A 24,649-nucleotide genomic window follows, 5' to 3' on the forward strand; every position below is an offset into this window, starting at 1 on the left:
AGAGCTTGGTCAGCTCCTAAAGAGTACGGATCCCCACAGTGCAGTCAGAGCCCCTTCTTTAATCTGCAGTGATGGCAGCTTCCACCAAGGGGGAAATGGCCACCATGGAAACATTTAGCGCTAGGGGAGAGACTCTCATTTTTGCTTCTTATGTAAGGCCTGGGCAGTGGATTAACAAGGGAGCTTATGTTTCTAGGGAAAATAAAAGTCAAATACTGGGTAGTTCCCAGGTGAGAAAAGGGAGAACAAACATTTTGGCTAATTGTGTGACTCTGCAGCAGGTATAAATGAGCACAATTCCATTGACTTCAGTTAGCTGCTCCAAATGTTTGCACTCCCTCATCCCTGGAGGGCAGCTGGAGCCACTCCTCTGGGGTACAGGGAACCCAGCAGCTTTCAGGGAAATGTGGTCCGGGGGAGGCCAGCGGCAGAAATCCCTTGGAGCTGCAAGAGGAGAGCACATCCTTGTGCCAGGAAAGAGACTGGAGGCAGGGAATGAGCAGGAGGGAGAAAGCAGCTCCAGGCTGCTTCCCGGAAAGCCTTTTGTGGGAGAAACCTCTGTTCTCGTGAGTTCACTGCTCTCCTCTGCAGACCCCTCCACTCCTGTAGAAGCAGCGTTGTGGCTGTATCAGAAATACCAGCGGTTCCTGGATGTCTGCGTAGAGAGAGCCCATGGGAGGAATGTTTAAAATATGGGCTGTAAACAGGGTTAATAGGAAATGCTAATTCCCATTTCATTCTTTTGATCAACATCTATTGGACGATAATTACAGTGATAGCGCTTGGCACTTCTGTAGCACCTTTCATCTGGGGCTGTCACGGCTCTGCCAATCGGAATTCGAGCTCGCAGCCGCTGTGGGGCTGGGGTTTACTCCGTGTCTTAAAGCGAATGGGGAAACCAAGGCATGGGAGGTGATGTGTCCTGCCCCAGCTTTCACAATCCGTATAAGGGAGTTGGGGCTGCGTTGGAGTTCTGCTGGACATCATCTAAGGAACAAAACCAACTCAAGGCATCATTTCAAATGCTGAAAATGATTAAAACTCTCCAGGTGACCAACCTTGACTCTACAGAACATGTTTGGTGTTTCTTGTGGCAGTTTAACAATTGAATACATGCCCAGGTGCTCTGTTGTGGTTTTATCTGTTGCGATTGTTTCAATTCCTCCCACAAAGACAGACGAGCAATCTCAAACCCTCGTAAGATTTCTCAGCAGTGTTCTGATTATCTTTGTCCTTTAGAGTCTCTGCTTCCAAAGGGTGGTTTGAAAAGAAGTGGCCACCTTGTGCTCATTTCAAAACTCCTACTTTTGGTAAGATTTCAGACACTGCCCTAGAAGTCCAAATGCAAACACCCTGTACTAATTAATAGGCTGGAGGGAGACAAATGCATCTGCCTGGTTTCATTTCTGTGAAATGAATGAAAGGCAAAAAGCAAACAAACAAAAGCTTTCATTTGTTTAAGCCTCTGGGCACTGAAAACCCCTCAGATTGCTGGTAGCACAGAGAAAAGACGACCATTAAAATATACAACTTGACAGTGTCCCTTTAATTTGTTTCTGGGTCACAGATAAAGAATTGTACTGCAGATATAAAAGGTAGGATAATAAACACATTCCATTCCTCTGCTTTCAATCGCGCTGATATTGTGCTTTCAGAAAACAAGTCAGAGTGTAGGGTATTATTTGAATCTCTTAGAGAGCTCCAGTAGAACATGAGTGTCTATTTAATCAGGACCTTCAGCTCTGAACATTTTCCATTTGGGAATTTTCTTTAGCTCATGGGTATTAGATATTTACTTAGATATTAAATTGATTGCAACGGAATTAATAGAAACGTGTGCTGTTGCCACAGTTAACACTGGATGGTTATCAATACATTTCTTCCAAGTTTTAGCCTAGTTTCTGAGACCTTCTTTTCTTGCTTAGACAAAACACTTCTCTTGAATAGCCCTAATGATGCTGTCTTTTAAGCCATAATCTCTAGCACTTCATTGTGATAGGTGGTTCACATGTCCTCTGTGCTTTGGTGAGAATTTAGAATGCTGTGGCAAGAAACCATGTAGGAGATGCTCCAATCCCAGCTGGAAGCGATCCTGTCTGTGTTGTCCCCTCTTCGGAAGTGTCTGAACTTTAACAGGCATGGAAGAGCGTGTGGCATTTTCTACTGAGTAGGGCCTCTACGTTTGATCATTTGGAAGTTGTTTTGGAGGTTTCTTCTTCCCATCCAAACCCCAAAGTGGTGCTGCCTAATGTTCAAAGGTTTCTCCAGGTGGTGACACTGTTGTTCCAAACCCAGCAGGTCTGATGCGGGTGGTCTCTTGCTGATTGCATGGTCTCATGATATTTGCAGGTGAATAACTTTTTATTACTGTGCGTCTGTAGGTAAACACACATGTTAAGGTGACATTGATTTCTATATACCTTTTTCGAACTTTAGTTGCCATGGAAACAAGATTACCTTTCTCCTCCATCCTGTCGCTTTTTTTTCAGCGCTGCACTCTGCTAAGCAATAGACTCTGTTTGTCCTCCCCAAGCTCTTCTCCGAGTGGGCAGCGATAGTCATGGCTCGGGCATCAAGGATAATTTGAGCGAGCGACGGCACAAGCTGTTGTGCCTTTTTGGAGATGTTCAGGTATTGCTGGGCCTGGCGTTCTGCCAGCAACTTCCCTGTCTTTATCTTCCTCCGTAATTACCATGGATCATATCTTACCTGCAACGTTCTTCAAAGCACCAAGGCAATGAGCTCCAGAACTAATCATGTCTTTATTTCCTAAATCGCTCTGTGTAGTCATGAGCGCTGTTCTGCAGAGTGGGGCTCGCAGGGCTCAGCAGGACCTGCCTCCGCCTGCCCTCCTCTCCTCCCTGCGTTCCTGCCACGTGCAAGATCATGTCCACGTGTTTCCCATGACATGACAGTCTGCCCTCATTATAGGAACTGATTCCCATGCCTTCTTGGGAGATTTTCCCAGGTTCGTGTTCCAGGCTGTGACGTGCAGAGCAGTCTTCACTCATCTCGTGTCTAGAGAGCAGCTGGGAGTCCCGAGGGGCTGCGCCACAATTCTACCTCCTTGCCGCCACCAGGAAGGTTCTGCTGGAGCTGCGCAGTCACTCTGCAGCCCAGTGTTCTGGGTAGCATAAGGAAGAGTGGAGCCCAGATCCATGTCCGTGTGTTTATTCAGGTGTTGCAGGAATGGGTAGAATCCAGGGTTAGTTTATCATTTCATACAAATCTTACATTCAAGGCCAGGTTGGATGGGGCTTTGGGCAACTGGATCCAGTGGGAGGTGTCCCTGCCCATGACAGGGGTGGGACTGGATGGGCTTTGAGGTCCCTTCCAACCCAGATCATTCTCCTGCATGGAGTCCGGCTGTGCCGGAGGGACAGTGTGCGGGCTGTGGCTGCCTCCTGCCTTCAGCCCTGCTCTAAGCGAGCCTTCCTTGGCAATTAGCGAGTCACAAACAGTTAAGGAATAAATGAATGAGGCTTAAATCTGCCTGATTGAGTTGAAATCTCCTGCTGGGTGACAAAATTCTGCTTTAAAGATAGTAAATCCACTGCTAATAATTAGTCAAGAAATAATCACTGCTAAGACCCAAAAATAGGATCTGCCACTTACAATGTCTGTCTTATGATTTTACAGAGGGGTAGAACAGCAAGGAACTTCATTTTGCCTCCAGTTCTAGAAGGATATTCTTTTGAGTTTATATCTCTGGCACAGGTTCAATTCGAGTGTCCTAGGAAACATAATTGTGAGCTGTGTGGTTTATTGCTATCTCACATCACATTCTTTGCCGCCTTAACCCAGAGATCAGACGCAAGCTAGAAGCTTAGGAGGGAAAGGAAAGGAGTGAAGGTGGAGGAAAATAGCAGGGAGTAGTCTTGCGTTTGGGTTTGTTCAGCCTTGAGAAGAGAAGGCTTAGCACAGACCTTGTACCAGTACAGAAAGGGTGTCTACCAAGAGGAGTCACATGGAAAAGACAGGGGTAATGGGTAGAAGTTGCTCCCAGTGAGATTTTGATAGCATTCCAAAAGAAAATGCTTCACCATGAGAAGAGTTAAACATTGGAATCATCTCCCCAGGGAAGCTGTAGATCCCTCTACACTGGACACTTTGAAGGGTCAGTTTGGCAGAGTGCTGGGCCATCTCGTTTCAACTATACATCTCCTTAAAGGTTGGACCAGATGATCCCCGAGGTCCTTTCCAACATGGTATTCTGTAATTCTACGAATTTAAATTGATAATTGAATGCTTGTGATTTCATCTGAAAAGGAAAAACTGCTGGGTCCTTTTCATTTTTTACTTTGTGTAGAAGGGACAGGCAGAGACCGCACTTCCAGTCTCCAGGTGGAATTCTCCGTATTCCTAGCCTCCGGTTTCTATTTCAATTAGAGGAGGACTTTGAGATTTTGAGAACTATTTTACAGATTTATAAAACCACCTGAAGTCCTTGATATAATTTCAAGTGGAAGGATTCCTCCTGCCCTCTCCTGAGGATTACTGCCTGTTCCAGCCCTAAGCTTGCTTAATCAAAAAATTGTCTGGTCTGTGTGCCATGAGGGGCAGAGAAACTCCTGTCAGTGTTAATACGCGTTCTAGTTAACCCTTCCTTTCTTATTTTACTTGGTTATTTTTCAGAGCTGCATGCAGGTAACTCAAACTGAAATAGTTCTTTTCATAAACGTTGCAGTTAGGACAAACGAGCTTCATCTTAAGTGCATTCACAATGTCTGGAAATTAAGTTGTCTAGAAAGGCAGATAGGGAGAAACGTGAGACTGATGTGTTATCTGAATTATAGCAGGTATTCACCGTACTTTTACAAAAGTTAACATTTTTGTTTGATTGCAGCTGTAATTATTGTGGAATACAAATGTTCCAATTTAAGCTGCAGAAATGTGGTGAAAATCTTTGGAGCCAGGAGCATCTGCCTGAAACATGAGTTTCATATTTGGATGAGTAACTTTTACTGCAAAATTACACAATGAATCCCTCCATTCAAGGGATAATAATAATTTTTTATTCTAAACATATCATCTACCAACTGCTTTTTAAAAATTTATTGGCCCAGCAGCTGGTTTGGTAGCAAATGTGTTATTAAAGCACAGCAGATTTGTCAATGAAAATGCAGTGACTTGATGTTGATGCCATCCTCCAGGCTCGGAGCTGGCCATCAATACCGTGGAAAATGGGGTTCTCTCTCCCAGTATTTGCTCTGCTCTGAGGGTTTCAGGTGGAAGCAAGTAGGAAGCTGCCTAGATACAACATGACATCCACGTGCTGCTCCCAGGCCGTAAATCAAAGTGGGGAAAGCAATTATAGAACACTCATGAAGCGATTTACTCTGTATCGTGTAGCGAAAGTGGACTTGAAAAGGGAACATTAATGTAAACAGATTTATGGGGATGGTTTTCTCATCTCTCCAGTGCATTCATTGCTCATCTTGGAGAGCTTTGATACCTGTTTTGACATCAGGCAATGTATTTGAGCGGTTACACTGCCGGTGTAGGACAGGAGCATTCTTGAGCAGTGATCCTGGCTTTGGGGCTGTACAGTCAGTGTTGCCCTTACACATCTCTGCCTTCAAACTCGTTTCCTTTGTGACCTGCCCGAAGAATCTATCCTGATAGCGTTTCCTCCCTGCTATCCTACCCGCACCTGTGCTCCCTCGTTTCTCCCCTCTCAAACTTGCTGAAGCATGGCTCCTCTGTGGGCTGTCTTTTAAAAGGCATATTTGCATTTCTGTTATTAGAAAAGAATGAAGTTAATCTACTGTATACGAAGACAGACCTTTTTTTCCTGACATCAAAAGGCAGATTGCTTTATCCCAACTATTAATGTGCAGGTTGTGTGGCTGGTGCTGAGCCCAAGGATCATTTACTGGAGCTGAAGTTCTGCCCTACAGGGACAGTTCCAAAGTGCAGCTCTTGGAAGCTCCTGGGCTTCTTAGACCCCCGCACAAGCACCGAAGGGCGGCGATGCCTGTGGCCACGGGCCTGGCACTGAAAGACATTCACCGCAAACGGGACCCTTCATCCAGTTTTACCCCTGGGCACAGGCTCAAAACCCTAAGAATCTGCAGGTGTTTTCACTTGGATACTTTCTATAAAAAAATCTGAGTGATAGAAACCATCAATCTTTGCAAGAGTTTTGTTGTTTTCCATGCCTGAATGGCATCACCAAGCACCCAAATATACATTGCTACTATGTCCTATAAATTCTTTATTTTATCTTCAGTTAAATCACAACTACACTTTAAAAGCAGGATGAATGCAATGATTCATAGCCGGTACTGAGCGTTTAAGTCATTATTATGCTACAAAAAGTATTGTGAAAGTTTAAATTTATAGGAGTGTGAATAATTTTCTGTCAGTTGGGGATTAGCCCTTTTAAAAGGCACTCGTTCTCTCCATATCCGAGCTTTCAACAATATTTGTCTGATTGGAATCTGTTGCTCTCTGCTGTCAGATAAATCTCCTGGGTGCGTGGTGCATGGGAGTCTGTAACTGTGAAACTTGCTGCATTTATTGAAAGTCAAATACTTAGAACTGTATCATAAACAAGTGAAGTCTTGGAACTCATAGGATATATATTTGAAGCACTGAGTACTGGTTTAGCTGTGTAGCTCCTGGATTTGGAGTTTTTGTTTAAAGACACTTCAGTTCTCATCAGTCTATTCCCGTGAGAGTGGTTCTTTGAAGAACTGGCTTGCATTAACCATTGCAGTTAAAGATCTCCCTTTTCTGTTTTCATAAATAATAGTGAGAATGACTCTTTTCTAGAGGCCATACTTGTTGAGATGTTCCTTCAGATTTTCCTTGATGATCCTTACTGTGGCTGGATTAATCCGTTAAAACCTTACTTAGAGAAACATCTGTCTTGTTATGCTATTCAGTTTTACTCCGTGCAGTAACTAGTCGAAGAATATGGATAAAGTGATACATTTGCTTTGCTTTCTAAGTGACTGCCGTAATTACATTAGAAAGCAGGATTCATGTACAGTGTGAATCCTTTTCTTTCATCTAGACACTGCTGGGATCTGCCGGGACAATCAGAAGGCACTTTGCTTAGTCCTGACGTTGTGAGGCCATCGCTTTTCCTCTGCTGCAGTCACAACCTGCCACAGCGGTTGCCAGCACCAGGGTTTGACTCCTGTCCAGCAATGACAGCTTTGTTATAGGGGACTAATGATGCTCAGGAACCTCACTTGAGGTCGGCTCTCTAAAGAGAGAGAGAGAGAACAGAGGAAAGCAAAGCGTGAAGTCTCTTCTGGTGCGCTCCAAGGAGAAGCAGAGTCCTGGGGTGGCCATAGAAATGGTTCCAGGAGCTGGAAAGCAGCTTCCGCAAAGTGTTGACTGCTCTGCCTTCTGTTCACCTTTGGGAGGCTTGCACTGCCCACGAGGCGCTCTGCTGCTGTCAGGGTTGTTCACACAAAGGGCAAAGAAGTTCTGTATGTGAACAGTTATATTTCACCCCATTGCAGTTCTTTCCCAGGTAGCATCCTTGCTTGGCTTCCTCTAGGCGCTTGTTTTCTACTCGCTTCTCTCTTTGAGTAAATAACTGTTTGTGTTCTTCAAGGTTACTTGCATTCTACCTGTGTCTGCTTTTCTGCATCATTCATCCCTGATTGCTCAATTACCCTTCTCCTGCACTCCTAAGGAATATTTATCTGTCTTGTTCGGGTATGAAATGTTGACAGTACGATAATTACAGAACTGTGAACAAATAATCTTGAGTAGTGTGGTTGTGTTTTAATAGGAGAACAAAAGAATCCAAATTGAGGAATCAGGTGGTCTTGGAATAACAATGGCTCTTGCATGGTAATTGTTTTCTAGGTCCTTCCTGGCTGTTGCATTCCTTCCCTGGGACTTTATTAACGCCCTGCCTGTTCCATGTGCAGATTCCATGCTAGTCATTCGCATGACAGAGAGTGCAGGCTGGGTCTTTCTGAGTTTAGTAAAGACTGGAAGGCCTTGGCTTACCTGCAGTTTTTGGTAGTTCTCTTGGTCTAAGGGTCTGTGCTGGCTGGGGGCGGCTGTGTCAGAGGCTGAGAGAAGACTCTTCCCCTGGTAGGAAAGAGCACAAAAGGAACAGAGTGAGATTCTGCAAAGAAACATTTAGCTGACTATCGGGAAAGATGTTCTGAGAAAAGAGGCACACGTGGCACTGGGAGCTGCCAAGCTGTGTAATCCTTCCTCCGGGGCAGTGGGAGAAGACCCCGTGACCGAAACGCTTTCAACGAGATAGGTAAAGGTTTTACAAAAACAGAGCATAAGCAGCAATGCTTTTCTGGCCAGAGGTGGAAAAGGGATGAGATGTTATTGTTGAAGCTATCGCTTCTTCTGTCTGTGATTTGCTGGTGCTTACATGTGTTAGGTTTGCCATATTCATAATTAACCCTCAGTGCCTCTCATTTGACGTAATTCCAGTTTTCATGACCTGGACAGGCCTGCACTGTCCCTTTGGTGACCTGTGGGACTTCAGTTCATCTCCATCTGATTTTTCAAATGGACTGAACTAAGTGTTTCCAATGACACTGCAAATTCGGTTAATCTTCTGCCATAGCAGGGCAGTGTTGCTAAGCAGCGCTCGCCAACAGGAGCCGGCTCACATTCCAGGGCTGCTTCATGGCCTGGCTCACACGCATCCCCTCTTGTGTGCTTGAGCTCCATATCTCTGTGTTTATTCTCTAACTCTCCCGAGCTGGGGTTGTTCAGCCTGGAGAAGAGAAGGCCCCAGGGAGACCTTAGAGCAGCTTGCACTGCTGGAAGGGACTCCAGGAGAGCTGGGGAGGGGCTCTGGATCAGGGGAGGGCAGGGATCGGATGAAGGGAATGGTTTTCAGCTAAAAGATGGGAGATTGAGATGAGATTTTAGGCAGAAATGTTTTCCTGTGAGGGTGGGGAGGCCCTGGCCCAGGTTGCCCAGAGCAGGGGTGGCTGCCCCATCCCTGGAGGGGTTCAAGGCCAGGCAGGATGGGGCTTGGAGCCCCTGATCCAGTGGGAGGTGTCCCTGCCCAGGGCAGGGGTTGGTCCCTTCCAATGCAAATCACACTATCGTTCTGTGAACTTGATTCCGGTGCACAAGTCCAGTCACAGCATGTGGAGCAGTAGGACCTGAGGCTCTGTTGCCATCTATCACTGGACGCACAGTGTTTTTGCAGCAATTTTTCTATTCTTTTGGGTTTTATCCTCATTCTGCAACAATTGTGTCCTGGGGGGCTTTCCTTACCACTATAGAATAGTGTTTTAAGGTAACATCAGTCAGAACAAGTTGGTGGTTGGGGGATGTTACTTTCTCAGACGTAAGAGCTCCTTACGTCACCTCTGTGTGTCTCTTTGGCTCTCCCAGGATGGATGGGAAGTGTCCTGAGGATTATGAAATAAAATAGAGAACAAGTAACAGAGGAAAAAGTGGTGGGCGGGAAGCTGATTCTGGAGTTAAATAAGTTAAAAAAAAAAAAAAGACCCTAAGCCCAGAACAAGGACCGGTCTAGTAGAAAAGATTTACTCCCAATTTCATAGCTGTAAGCTTATTCCTAATATACCAGCAAAAACGAACACCCGTTGTGAAATACCGCATTACACATTTATACTTGTGGTGAGTATTTATGGCAGTTTCATGATTATGAGTAGTGAAAAAATTTCTGAAGTCCTCCCAAGTCCTCCGTAGTTGAGATTTGCTTGAACTGAAACAAAAAGATATGGGAGGACTCTAAAAATAACCCCATCTGTTCACTAGTTCTGTGATATGTCTTTATAGTCTTTATTCTGTGTGAACTTCAGATAAGAGCATAAACCAGGACTTCTGTGTTCTCCATCAGTGACCAACATCTCCCAGCCCTCATCTTCAAACCCTTGCCATGCTCTCCTCTTTGCTCCGTGTGTGCTTGGGCAGCCCCCGTTTCCCTTGCTCGTTGCAGTTAGAAAATGCTGGGAGCTGCTGGGGCTCTCCCCAAGCTGCTCGCCATGCATCCAGCTCGATTTATTGGTCTGTTTTTTATTTCATATACATCGTGTTTCCATGGTGCTGATGTTTTACCTTTAAAACTGTACCATGTGGGTTCACTGCGAATGAACATTAATGGTGTGGGAGTCAGCTCCAGACTTGCATCGGTGCTTTGTGTTTAATAAAACAGGAGCTCAAGGCTTTGCCGTCTTTCATAATTGACTCAAGTTTTGTGCTTCTCCCTTTTTCTCTCCTTTCCACTTTTCTTAGTGTTGGCTGAGGTTGTGTGGAAGTACACAGCTCCTGCCTCCTGCAAGGTGGACAGTTTTGATGGGTTTGCACATATGCTGTAAAAGTCTTACAATATTAAAAATATCCAAATGTTGCAACATAACAGAAGATTATTTCCAGCTCCAGAGTAATTGGAAATGCCAAAACTAAACTGAGAGTTCATCACCTTGCTCTGGCTGCAGCGAGACGATGGCATCAAACTTCGTGATTGTTCAGATACATAAGGAAAACCAGCCCAAATCAGAGCAGAGTTAATTGTCCTGTTTTGGATTGTGCCTGTCCTGTTTTAGCTTAAGTAGCAGTGGCTGTAATTAAGCCATTCCTCAAAAGGATTTGTTTTGGTTTGTTCTGCCTTCGCTCTTTGCGTCTCATTATAACTTCAGTCAGCCCTTCTGATTAGAGCGATTGTGTTCCAGCCGTGAGGATGTCAGAGTCAGCTCTGCACAAACAAAACAAGAAAAGCAAGGCTCTTGCACTTAAAAAAGCAAACTCGCTGCACAGCGTGAGCTCGGTGTGTCTTTTCCTAGCTGGGCTGGGTGAGCTCTGTGCCGCTGTGGCCTTTGGGGGTGGTAAATTCCCCTGCAACCGTACGGGTTTCATGCTACTGTGTTCTTGTCCAGAATAGCTCTGCACTCCAAAGACCCTGAAGTATCTCCTCTTCCTCGGAAGTTTGGCTGTGCCAGGGATGAATTCATACAGCTCATACCTCTGCTTACACTTTAAAGGGTGTTTCATGAGTTATTTATGTCCGCTGCCTCAAAGGCAGTTTATATCAGCCTGGGTTTTACTTCATTGTATTCCAGCAGAACTTGAAAAGCCGTTTGGGCTAAACAGAGACAGATGGGTACGAAATGGAGCAGGAGTGTTATTCTCACTTGTGCAAATGTTGCACTGGTTGTGCCTGAGCTGCCGTGTCTACACCTCGCGGTGCGGCGCAGGGGAAGGACGTTGCGCTGTGCAGGCAGCTCAGCACCACACGCTGGGGCATCTTGTGGTTTTCTGCTGTGGCAAATTCTGAGGGCTCTGCAGATTTCTGTTTATTCTCATTTCATCCAGTCTATTAATTTTTTGAACGAATCCTTCCTAAGTTAGTAGTTTAATCTTTTCTAAGGTATTTTTGGTGGTAAATGCTGCCCACGCATAGGAAGATGGGATTCTGCCCTAGGCAGCTCTCAATATAAACTTAAAAGCGTACAAAGACCATGTAATATAAAGGGCAATACTTTAATTACTGGAACTCCCAAGAATGCAGTGAGGCTGGAGGGGTAGGCATGTTCATAGGGCAGGATTAGCCTCATTTGTCTGGAGATCAGAATCAAATATTGTTTAAAGTCATGAATGAAGAAGAAATGGATGATGTTCTGATGATCTCACCAGGAAAACGCGGTGCTCACACCCTAGGTCAGCTTCTCTCTCTTCTGTGTTTGTGAAGACCAGCTCCTCTCACTCTTTCCTTGCCCCATCTGAACATTTCAGGAGCTACTAATTCACATGTGAGACTTTCTGATCTCTGGCACACGCTGTGGAGGTGCAAAGTATTGCTATAGCAGTGTCATTTATCAGCATTAAAATCTCTGACATGACGTTCTCCCAAGGAGGCTGGCAATGAAAACTGCGAGTGGCACAGTGCGATCTCCCAGTAGCAATGGATGTAAACACAATGGAAAACAGAAGGAAAGTAAAGGCTTACTGCAGCCCTACATTCTCATTTCCAAATCCTGCACAAATCGCCTAATAGTTGTCGAGATGTGAAATACAAGATGTAGGGAAGGGAAGCTGTGATCATTTGCTGCAGAAAATGTTTGGTTCTTTCCTTATCAATTCCCTGTCTGGAGTTCAAAGGTGGTACTGGGTTTGAAGAAGTGGCTTGATAATATGATGACATGTTTGTGGCTAGGCTGGAGTGATAAAAGAGGTCCAACCTCTTGCTTCTGGGCAAAACCTGCTCACCAGTGGTGTTAAGTATTGCTCGGTTGGCCGGTTTGATCTTTTCCCTTCACAGCAAATATTGACAAGTCTCCATAGCAGGCAGCCAGGGGGCTGATCTGGCCAGAAGAACAAGAGCCTGAAGAGTTGATATCATGAGTAAGAGGCTGATATCATGTTGATATCATGAGTATGAGGGTGGTATCCTGTTGATATCACGAGTACAAGGCTGATATCACGTTGATACCATAAGTGTGAGGCTGATAGCGTGTTGATATCACGAGTATGAGGCTGGCTAAGGTCTGAGGGCTGAGGGAAATATCTTAGCAATGTTCTAGATGATGCAAATCCTCAAGCTTGCTATTTCATAGCTGTGTTTCTTTACACTGTAACAATTCTCTAAAGGGATTTCTCACAGACAAAAAACTCTTGCCAAGGCCTTCATCTTATGCATTGGCTTTGTGTAGGGCGGCAGAGTGCGTGGCCGGATGGCCTGGGTTGTGCACACCGTGGTATTTCAATCATGCAAACAGCTCCCAGAGAAATATTCAGTTCACATGAATGTGTGTTATGTACTTCGTTTTTAAGTAGAGTGGCACTTAATAAATGTGAAACACCTTTGGTTATCTGGATGTTTCAAATGCTTGAGGCACTGGCAAACAGGAAAGTCACTCCTGTAACAAGAGCCACACGCGCTGCCTCGGGGAATTTTGCAACCTGAGAAAGACTTAATGTGGCCTGTGACTATCTGAGGTGGGAAAGAGTGTTTAAATAGCTCGAACAAATGACAGGCTAGGTATAAGTTAGACTGTGATTATCTTCCTGCAAGACATACAAAGGGTATTAATTTATCAAAGGAAGCTGCTAAAGGCTACGTGACTGATATCTGTCCTCAAGGTTGACTGGAGAAACAGCTGAGACTCATGCCCAGGCTTCCCTGGGCAACCTGCGCCAGGGCCTCCCCACCCTCACAGGAAAACATTTCTTCCTCAGATCTCATCTCAGTCTCCCCTGTTTCAGCTGGAAACTGTTCCCCCTCGTCCTGTCCTTGCCCTCCCTGATCCAGAGCGCCTCCCCAGCTTTCCTGGAGCCCCTTTCAGCACTGGAAACTGCTCTAAAGTCTCCCACAGCCTTCTCTTCTCCAGGCTGAACAACCCCAACTCTCTCAGCCTGTCCTCGGATGGGAGGTGTTCCAGCCTTCAGGTCATTTCTTTGGTGTGACAGCGTGTAACAGGAACATTTCTTCAGGCTTCACCCCCAAATCCTGGCTTCTCTGCTACACTTTCTCCAGCTGACGGGCTCGATCCAGTAAGAACATTCTCATACGCTGTAACTGCTGGACACCACAGTCATGTTATACTTTTATTGCCTTATTTAGCCAAGAGATTAAACGTAATGTTCAGATTATGTAGAACATTAACTCCTAACAATAAGCAAATAAGACATTAGAAGCTTTGCTATTAAAACGTTTAGTGCTGGCTTTGGTGCGGAGCACTACAGGAGCTGTGACTGATGTTCTGTGAGGGAGGAGGCAGAGCGGAGAAGAGGGCTCTGTATCTTCAGTGCAAGGATCTCTTCCTTCTGCAAAGTAGAGCCCATAGCTGCCAGTCTACAGGCTGTGTCGGTGCGTGTGTTAGAGGGTATTTTCATGTGTACTAGAACACCTCAGCCCGGTTCTGCCAGCTGTGGCTGAGAGTCTGGGGGTTCTTGGTCAGGTAATTAAGTTCTGGCCCGTCCCCCAGTTGCTTGGTGAGCAGGGATCTCGTACCCGTGCCTGCTGGGCCAGCCCCAGCCCCGCGCCGCAGCTTCGCCTCTCCCCGGGAGTCGCGATGTGCTAGTCTTGTCTTTCAGACAGTATTTTTATGTGAGCTGATGGTTGCCAGGGTAACGGAGGCTTCGGGGAGTCTCGCGCCGACGCAGCGCCCTGGCCTCGGCGAGCGCTGGGAGCAGATGTTGGCTGCGAGCTGGGGAGCCAGGCGGACGGCGGCACTGCCGGCAGCCGCACGTGAAGGCAGCTGGAGAGGACAATTTGCCTGGCTGCTCTCGGTGCAAGAGAGCAGGTTCCCGGCTCGCTCGCTCTTTCTGCCTTTTTTGTTGTAATTTAGTATTCTTGTCTCACCCCACAGGGGTTCCTCAGCCGCCGGCTTAAAGGCTCCATCAAAAGGACAAAGAGCCAACCGAAGCTCGATAGGAATAGCAGCTTCCGGCACATTTTACCTGGCTTCAGGAGTGTGGACAATGAAAGGTAAGGGGATGCTTCTCGGAGGGCAGCGAGGAGGGGGTGAGAGAGAGAGAAGGGTGATACTGATTTTTCCGGGTCTTGGTAATGTTTTGCTTATCTTATTCAGAGCGAGAGCCACATCTGCGATACAAGTAGACTTACTTAATTGTGAGAGGGTTAATGTTAATTTGTTGGCAAGTGTACAGTGCAAACCCTCCCTTTTAAGGTTAAATAACGTGGACCGAGAAGCCCGACTGCTCTGCTTTCTTTCCCCAATAAATCCTAAGTTGATGCACCAGCATATAAATAGCACAGAGATGCAGCAGCCAACGCCAGCTGATGCGGGTGAGGGAGGGAGGGATGCTCGCACACTGGACGACATGGAACATTACTGGGTTACACATACAAACAATAACATAGAACAATAACAGTCGTAATCTCCCCAAATCCCTCTGTCCCCCTGCTGCACGCACACACCTCCAGCGTGGCTGGTGACTGTTGTCATTATACTGAGATGGATTCTCGGCGTGTGGCCGAAGCAGCTTTTTCTGTCTGAGCCATGACAGGGTCCTTCAGGCCAGGAGGGCTGCGTTGCAGAGAATGTGCAGATGGATCAGGGAAGCATTTACTGTGGGGTGGTCAGTACTGGGGAAAATTGCAAGTGAAATAAAAGGGAAATGAGACCTTGATTTTAGTCTGCAGCTGACTTAGAAAGTAAAGTAGCTCTAGTGGATTTGTCTGTATTCTTGTACATGTGGGTTGATGTCAGTGTGGGCACAAGACAGGGACACGTTCTAGGTAAATTGTGTGTAAATTCACATGCAGATCAAGGTCACAGTTGGGTACGATAGACTGCTTTACCTGCCACAGAAACAAACTGGTGGCTTGCTTCCAAAAGGAAGATCTTTCAACCTTTCGTGAATCATTGTGGGGATGACACAGAAGTACTGAAGTGCCAAGAAAAGTCTGTGTCTGAAAAATACACCCAATCAGACAGACACTGATGGAACTGTGCTGTGGCAGTGGCATTTTAAAATATCAAGATGGTGCTTTAGAGTTCATTGAGTAAATGCTTCACTTTTAAAATGACAACTTTGACTCTGGTTTAGCTGTGTCACTCACTGGAGGGGCTGCACATTTGTGAAGGCTGCAAATGACAATTGGCGATCTGGATTTTTCCTTACCTGACTTATTACGGCTCCTCCTAAGCTTTTTCCTCCTGGATTCTGCAAGTAGAAGGGTTGTGCTGGTCAGTGCAGTGACAGTCCAGGGGTTACTATCTGGGAATTCAGAGCTGATTTGATTCCTGTGCTGCAGTTTTCACAGATGCTCAAAGTAGGGCACTGTGTTCCGTATGGAAGAGAAATGAGTGTGGCCGGGCGGCCGGGGATCTGCCTACAGTGCTGCTGCTTCACTCAAGGAACAGGCAGATTAGACAATGCCTTCTCTCTCCCTAGGTGAGTTTTCTTTCTTTCTGTGGATGGGCAGAACAGGACACGGGAATTAATGTTGCAGTTGGCCCTACAGCCAAAGTAATTTTCCTGAATTAAGCCTTGCAGTCACTGTGCCTTCCCGGCACAAGAGCCCTGGAGCTTGCGGGTCAGTGGCCTCACACAGAGCCAGGCTCGCTGCAACTTCTCTTCAAAGAGATTCGGGGCATTTTCAGAGTAGGTCTTAAAGGGTGAGTCAGAGGAGAGGTGGCATTTGGCAGCCTTGAATAAAACCCAAGGATTTGCTTACATGACTATTTAGAAATGGAAAATGAAAAGCTTCTATTAGGCAGGTGTCACTTCTGGATGCATGTAATCTGTGATACAGAGACGTCCCTCATCCGGGGGAATTGCCTGATGCGAGGTGGCTGTGGACAGTGAGCTGTAGTCCTCCAGCCTTCATCATAAGGTATAAGGTGAGCAGGTATCCTTCTGCAGGAGATCTTGGCCTTTGGTACCGTTGCTCTCAGAGAGGTGAAAGAAAAGCAGCAGCTGGGCTTCTCAGGCATGCATCAAGGTTTTGGTTATGGAAGATAATTTTATCTTCCTGAACATCCCCATCCACATCTGCCAAAATGCACAATGCACTCGCTTCTCTGTGTGAAAAGGATTGAGTCTTTTAGCTCACTCTTGTCTATTTTGTGCTGTGCTTCCTTGTCTGTCTCAAAATCCCAGAACTGTTTCAAAGCAGCATCTGGTATTGGATATTTGCCTCTTAAATATTTGATTCTTGACTCCATCTTGTATCCAAGCTGATTGTTCACGATCTGCTCTTTGCTGATGGCAAGAACCATTGTAACAGCGTTCTGTTCTGGGGCTTGGTACAATTTTTTGTGGGAGATGCCTTAGCGAAAATGAATAGTGCAATAAATGCAGTCAAAGCGCTGCAAGTTGAAATATTGAGATGTAGCAGATCATAAATGAATCTGTTACTTGGCTTCTGTGTGTCTAAATGGGCACTGTCATGCCTTGTAGTTTCTTTTATTTTCCTTTTCTTGCATGTCCTGGTTACCCTGCTGTGTGCAGCGAATGTTCATGGATACATGGAACAGGCACAGCCGTGTGTGGACGGGGCGTGTGGGGAGAGCAGAGCAGAGGATATAGACACACAAATCTGTGCTATTTATCCTCTGTTTGATTAATGCAAGCATTTCAATACGTGGTGTCAATTAAAAATGGAAAAAATATTATCTTCCACAATAGCGAACAGCGTGTACAGCGTGAGATTTATAGCACAGGAAAACATTAAACGTTGGGAAAGTCACGAGATGTCTCCATGCCATCAGTTCAGCATCGCCTGGTTAATTCTGGGTCAGTAGAGCCTGGGTTTGTACCTCGCCTCGGCACAACAGGAGCAGCCAGGTTTCCAGGGGAGTCTGGCAGAGCTGCTCCTGTGAAAGGCGGCTCCTGTGTCCTGGGGAGGAGCCGACAGCTCCGAAATGGGGGAAGGGGGTTCTTTGTCGAGTTGATGCGCCATCCGCCAGCGTCTCATCCCCACGGCCTGGCTGCCGTCGCTTTCTGCCGTGGAGGGTGTGGGTGGATGTGCATTTGGAGCAACTATGGAAACTTAGGGAATTGTGGTTCACTAAAGCCCTGGCCACACATTTTTTCTCTATAGTGAACATACGAAGAACTACTCAAAGGGTTCTGTCGGAAAAATACGCTGGTTAAAGCCAAGCAGAGCTAACGTTCTAGAAGAAACATGGTTGTTTCTCATCATGTTGGGTTTTATGTCACCTGAGAAGAGACCTGGTGTCTGAAAGAGGTGGAATAAGTAAATTCCTTTGGGGTTCACGTTGGAGTGGTTGGCCAAACTTTGCCAGCCTTTTGCTGGTTTTGTTTTAGGAGCCCTGTGACAGTGGCAGTAACAAAGCTATTGATGGGGAACAGGAGATGCAAACTCGGACCAACTGGAGCTGCTTCTGTGTGAGGTGCATTCACCTGGGACTGTCAGTTTATATAGACGCGAGAGTAAAGGAGGGTTGTGGGAGGAGTGCTGTCAGTTTGTTGGCTGCTCAGGTTGCTGTTGGAGCTCAGAAGGGTTCTGATAAAGTGGCTTTTTGCTCACAATGCATCTTTACTACAGCAGCTAACAAAGGTTTTATCATAGAGCATAGATGGTTCTCTCTGTAGCAACCTCTCTGGAACCAGCCCACAATTCAAGCATATGGCAGGGGGAATTTTTCTTAATTGAACTCAGATTTCTGCTACAAAATTTGTGATGGGCAAAGTCTGTGGGCTCTGGACATGGGGGGCTGAGCCAGAGAACCGCGAGCAGTGTATTCCATTGCAGGCGTTACCTGTTGGTGTTAGCACATCTCTGGCTGCCCTCCTGTTGTAGTGACCTTTTCCATCCCCGCTGTCACTTTGGGACAGTGGCCCTTAGAAAATAATTTCTGACAGTTTGTCAGGAGTTTAGAAAGCCATTTTGTACAGGGGTTGGGTTTTCAGATCTAAATACATCAGCGTGATCCCATCTCCTCTTGAACCAGCACAGGCTGCCCTGATTTTACCCCAGCATCAAGAGGGCAGGGACGGCTTTGGAGTTTCCTGATCTGGTGGATGACGGGTGCTCTGCGTAACCCTGTGTGCTGACATAATCCCCAAGGTGGTCCTTCCTGGGGGTGCATTTCCCCACTGCACCCAGAAATCATTTAGTATTAAGGGACTCTCAGTTACTGCCCAGGACAGTGGTGGAGTCTCCATCCCTCGGGGGAGTCAAAAACTGTGTGGCCGTGGCACATCAGGACATGATTTAGTCGGCTTGGTGGGGTTGGGCTGATGGTTGGACTGGATGAGCTTAGAGGGTTTTTCCAACCTTCATGATTCTATGATTCTACCAGCATTTGTAATTATTTTGCAGAGTTCTTTTCCTAATTCTAGAAGATTTCATTCTATTTAAGCCTTTTCTTGGCACTACAAAAGTCTGAGCATATGGTTGATTGTTAAATGAGCCTCAGCCTTGGAAGGGGCACAGCCGTGCATTAATAACAGCCACCACTTGCACTGCTGCTGCCTCCTCCTGAAACTGCTTTTGTTTTTAATCCCATCAAATATTGCTTATAACCCACAGAGGGGAGAGAAAGCGTGAGTCGTGTACTGCGGTGCCTTTAATTCCTGATCCAGCGCTAATGCAGTCTGTGTGGGTTTTCTAATTTGATAAAGCTTTTTTTGATGCAATGGGAGGGCATCAATAACTTATGATCGCCTGTACTTTGGAGTAAACTTAGTTTGTGAGTTCTTTTTAGATCTAATCATCTTTTGTTTATTACAAACAAACTTGATACACCGAATATTTTTAGGCATGATGAAATGGGTTAAGTGTGGTGAGAACGCGGCATTACAAAGGATGAAGAAGTCACTGTTTCCTTTGGAAGGAGGAATGACTCACCCTGCAGAACTGGGATGCCAGCAGACCCTAGGATGCAGGAAGGGCTCTCAGATCTGTGTGAACAATGCTGGAGAGCTTGCTCTCTCTTCTGGCTCCACACTTAACCAGCATGAGCCCAGGAACTCTCTAGGTAGGAGACTTGCAGTAGTAGGTGCAGGGTGAAGGGGGACACTCACTGTGTGTTAAGTGCAGCGCGGGGGCCTCTGGTTTCCATGCTAATGGAAATAGTTTGAGGAAACGCTGCTGAATCTGTACAGGGAAACCATTCGGCACAGTCAACAATAACTGGAATGTGAAAACAGCTTGCGAAGTCAGGAAGGGGAGCATCCAGCAGGAAACGATGCCCGCTCTCCCAAGAAGAGGGTGTCATCTGCTCCCACCCCCTGCAGCCGGGAAGCTGAAGGATTCAAGGACAGCCCTGGGACTGAGACTGCCCTCGTGTAGCACCTGCATTTAGATCAAGGCTGCTTTGTCTTGGAGTATGCAAATCAGCCTTTTAATGGGGTTCCTTTGCAAAATATTTCTTGAACCAGAAAGTTAATTACTGATCTCTAATTAATGGCTGTTTAAAGAGGCTGGAGTAAAATCGGCGAGAGCTGCTTTGAAGGAGAGATGCAGAAGGAAATTACTGGATCTCCGAGAAACTGTTATGTGCCTCATCGCCTTCGCATGGTATTGGGGAGTTTAGAAACTGGTATTCAAGTATTTTTAAAAGGATAATGCTCTTAACGGAAAGAGGGGATTTGGGAGTTTTCTTTTGGAAGGCATTGAAACAAACAAAAATAATGTTTTAGATGGAAGAAAGACCAATGGTCTGCTTTGTAAAAATAATGTAAAGCGCCTCTTTACAAGGTGTTTGGAATTCCACTGTGCTAAGGGTGGCATCCGTTCCCCTTTGGAGTCAATCTGAGCTGCAGGGAACGGCTGATGAGGGGCAGTTGGAGCAGGAGTGTGATTCAAATCTTGTGTGGGGTCATGGTTTCAGTCCTCTGAGCACGGCGTTCCAGCAGTGCTAGTGGAGGCTCAGCACAGCCTGAGCCCTTCCCTGGCCGGCGTTCTGGGCTTCGCATCTTCTTGATTAAGGGCAGCAGAGTTCCTGCTACTTCCTCATCCCACATACTCAAACTGACTTCCTAACTGACCAGGGAAGCCCTGTCTGAGATCCTTTGGAAAAAGACTTCAGAAATTTTTCAAGCCATTGGCAAATGTCTCAGGCAGGGCCAAGAGCTGGAATTACTTTAATAACCTTCACGTTTCTCCGCTTCCCGGCTTGCTGTCAGTGCAGAGGAGCAGTGCAGCGCCCCATGGGGCACCACTCACGCCTGGGCTCCACTTGGAGTCATGTAGCAAAATTCTAAACCCCTTCCTGCTTGGGCATATGCAGCATTGCCGGGATAATTGGCTTCATGCATCTTACAATTAGCTTGCAAAAATACGTTTTGCATTCCTGACCTTTTCTCTATAAGCGAGGCCATTGTTTGGCTGCCCTGCTTAATTACAAAATAGTGTGTTGTGTGAGGATAAAGATGACATCGTTGTATCGTTGGGTTTAATTTGACGAGACATCGTAATGGGGAGTTTTCATACTGAGGGCACTGAATTAGTGTAGCGTGAAGCCACATTTCTCTAAACCTACTAAATAAGAGAAGTTAATTTTATGCTCTGTCTTTTTGACGTTTGTAATCAAAGCATTGTATTCCAGCTGCAGATGGTTAGAGCTCGAAGGATGCTTGGGAAATGCCGACAATCGGAAGGCGTTGTTTCTGCAGCGGGAGATCAGGTTGATTAATGGAGGGCAGGATGCTTGCTTTCATTTTCCTCTTCTCACAGTCTGCATGCACGTTATTGACTCGTGTAGCTGTCTCCTGGCTGATGTGGTGGCGTCGTGGGGCATCGGTGAACACCTCGGGGTTACAAGCAGGTAGTTCTGTTCGTATCCGTTCAGCAGGGGCTCTGAGCCAGGGTGACAGTCGAGTTGCGTTGTGGCTGGTGGTCTCTTGATACTCTTTGGATCGAAGGCTGACACTGCTACTCTGCTGCATTAACATTGTGTTTCCAAACAGGCCGTTTGTTTTGGCTCTGCCCTGGTGAGGGTTTCATATGCATGAATTTCAGTGCAATTACATCAGCGTCACTCTCCGTGTCAATAAACTCTCCAAGAGAAAAAAAAAAAAAGAGAAAGAAAATTCCATCCCCACAGCTTTTAGATCAGCAGACACTTTCCATTAGTTCTAGACTTTTCTGTTTGTTCTTTTAATTATTCTTTGTTTACAATAAAAATTAAGATGCTTCTGTCCCAGGCTTAAACGTTCTGGCACACAGTGACAACTGCTCATGGTGAAGGCATTAAACTCGGAGAGCAGTCTTGATTCGCCCAGCCCACATGTCCCCCTTGCAGCAGATCCGGTCGTCACGCAGTCTTAGGAAGGTCAGCGAGTTGATTCAATGGGAAATTATTATTTTGGGGGGGATTTTCTGTTTGGTCAGGGCACTGAACCAGCTCGTGTGACAGCAGAGCGATGGGGAGAAGGCAGAGGAAGGACTTTCCCTTGGCGGTGAGCGGGGCGTTTAATGAGATAGAATGTCAAAGCGTGCTCTCCGTTTCTGCCCCAGAGCAGCCCGGGCACCGGGCAGGGGCTCCCACCTGGCGTTGGCCTCAGCTTTCCATCTCTCAAAATGGAATTTTCCATCTCATAGGAGAGACACGTTGCTTGATGGATCGAATTTTTGTGTCCTCTCCTGTGTCGTTTCAATTGTCAGTTAGTGCCAGCAATGGACGTCTTTGTCTTTTGGGTGGAGGAAAGGTTTAAAACCAAGATTTTCTCTGTTCTTTCTTGAAACTCTGCAAAACCTTGATTGGGAAATCTGTGCGAGGGACGGAGAGTGGTGAGTGAACATATTACGAGGGAGGTGGGCAAGGTTTTCAAGCCTTTGTTGGAGTGGAAGGCGCAGATGTTTGACATGTATATCTTGTTATCCAATTTCATCTTGCAGTGGTCGTGCACAGAAATGTGCTGATTGTAGCTGGAGGCAGCCCGCGCGCTGAGCTCACTGCCGGCAGTTCCTTGTACAGAGCACTGGGGATAATGATGTTTGAGACTTGTGAATATAAAATAACTGTGTCAAGTTCATCCATCAGCTGTGAGCAAAGGGAAAAACAGACGGAGGAAAAATATGTTCCTCTGTCCTCTCTCCTTACTGCACTCTGCGATGATATCTTGTGATTTGGAGCCTCTTCTTGAATGGTTATTAGGGAGATGTCATGTTGGTTGTTCACATATGGGTATGTTCTTACGATACCAATATTCTGATCTTGTTTATCTGCTTGGCACAGTTCATAATTTTAATTTTCAGTACAACTACCGAATATCTCACTTTGGTTCTCTCCAGCAAAATTCAGGTCAGGTGTGATGAAAAGAAGCAAGAACTGATATTAATTGAATTAAACCAGTGCATTTGAGCTGGTATTAAAATGTAATTTGTTTAAAAATACTTAACTGATTTGAGTTTAAGCCAGAAATAAGAATTTAGCTTTAATCCACGTGTATTATATAAGTGATTAAATGAGAAAAGGATGTGGCGAGCATTGTACGTGATTGATAGTGTGCAGGAGGGTGGTGTTCATTCACCAAGTGATATAAATGTATTAGTAATTATACAGTCGTAGGTATGATACCCGCCCATCCCCTTTGCTCACGTGTCTCTGGGATTATGTTGGCCCTGTCGAGGCGTCCCCACACTCCCGTGCTGGTGCCTGCGAGGTCACGCACAGCCCTGCCTGAGCCATCCAGAGCGTCTCCCCCAAAGGAGTCTCTCTGCAGAGGGGTCCTGCAGGCGGTACTGAGTGGTTTATTCTGTTGTACCCACCTTGAATAATTAATATTTCACTGTCCTTTCTGCATGGGGAGATTTGTTCCATTATGGATGCGTTGGTTGCTATGTAGTAACACATTACATTGTATGTTTATGTGCAGAGGGAGAAATAAAAAGGGATTTATATATTGATTTTTTATGTGAGAAGATGTTTTAAAAATGCTTCTGCAAAAGAAACGAAAGGCTGAGGGCTCTGTGAGCTCACTCTGCATTCTGTTCTTTACCCTCTGCCTGGGCATCATGCTCCTGGGCACAGACAGCTGGCCTGTGGCAGTCCCTGGTGGGATAACGTGCCTCTTGGTTTGCTACCTGAGCAGCCGTTGTGCCGGGTGCTTGGGAGCCCGTTCTGAGTTATCCTGGTCTCTGGAACACGAAGGGTCTGGAGTGCGTGTGCGTGTGTGAGAGGGAGAGGTGCTTGGCATTTTCAATCACAATAAGAACCGTTTCTTGCTGCTTGTGACAAGTGAACCATTTTAGTCCTGGTTGTTGCTAAAAACAGTAAGAAAATTGCACGAATTTGGTGTACTTGGATCAAGAGGTTCGGCTCAGGACTGTTGTAAAGGGAAGCGACATTTGCAGTATTTCATTTCTTCTCACATTTGTGTTCTGAATCAATAGAGGAGGCTGAGCTATAAGATTCGGCTGTTTGTGAGCTCTCTGTTATTTCAGCGTTTGTGCTTTCAGAAGGTCAAGTTTGTATGGTTTGAAAACCACATTACGGCATATTTTCTTTCTATCAGTCCACGCAGAAATGGTTGCTTTCATGCTTTACCTTATGTAGTTCTAATCACGATATGCAGTGTTCGTTATTACCCTGTATTATGGCACTTTTACTGACGCTCTAAGTGAGCGTACGTGCTGTTTGTGCAGCGGCCGTGCTGACGAGGACCGAAGGTTTCACCGAGGAAGCGTAACCAGAGGGGTGACACCAGACTGTGTGCCTGGGGTTGCCTTGGTGGGTGCTGGGGACCCAGGGGCGCAGCCGGGGACCCCGCGAACGCTGCCTGCGCCCTCCCTGAATGGGGTGTTGCATCCGCAGAGGCTCTGCACAAAACCTCTCCGGAATTAATTATTCACTGCTCATCACTCAGACCTTATGGATTAGGGAGCAGGGAGGAGCGTTGGCAGGGGGTGGATAGAAGATTGCAATTTGGATTGCAATTAGGATTTCATTTCTTTCCTTGCTCCCTGTTTGCTTAAATTGGAGATTGCATGTTAGAACCAAGCGAGGGTTTATATCCCAGCAGTGGAAGTTCCCTGTGCGCCAGAAACCAGCAAATCCACCACAAACTTTAAGCTTCCCAAAGAGATAAAATACTCAGTTGATTTGAGGAGCTGAAATGTTAGGGGAGCAGGTTTGCTTAGAAAATGTTGCAATGAAGCAGCAGTGCCCAGGCTGCCAAAGCAGGAACGCTGCTCTATCCATATCCCACCCTTCTGATAAAAGCATTTAGATGTTGTCTCTCTCATCCATTATCTGTCTTCTCCCCTCCCAGTGCTGTGAGCGTGCTCCTC

At 46.2% G+C, this 24,649-nt stretch overlaps 1 protein-coding gene across 10 annotated transcripts in view; it reads left to right on the top strand.

Moving 5' to 3' along the window:
- The window catches only part of DAB2IP (DAB2 interacting protein), a 179,413-nt gene that overhangs the window by 60,350 nt on the left and 94,414 nt on the right, over nucleotides 1-24,649 (top strand). For all 10 annotated transcript variants that reach the window (XR_011338877.1, XM_069873518.1, XM_069873524.1 and 7 more), the window contains exon 3: nucleotides 14,286-14,404. Coding sequence is in view for 9 of the 10 variants with exons in the window: in XM_069873518.1 (XP_069729619.1) it covers nucleotides 14,286-14,404 (119 nt within the window). In the remaining variant the exon portion in view is untranslated. The remainder of the gene's footprint in view (nucleotides 1-14,285; nucleotides 14,405-24,649) is intronic.

Source organism: Phaenicophaeus curvirostris, chromosome 20 (assembly GCF_032191515.1).
Source record: "Phaenicophaeus curvirostris isolate KB17595 chromosome 20, BPBGC_Pcur_1.0, whole genome shotgun sequence".
In the NCBI taxonomy this organism is placed as follows: Eukaryota; Metazoa; Chordata; class Aves; order Cuculiformes; family Cuculidae; genus Phaenicophaeus; species Phaenicophaeus curvirostris.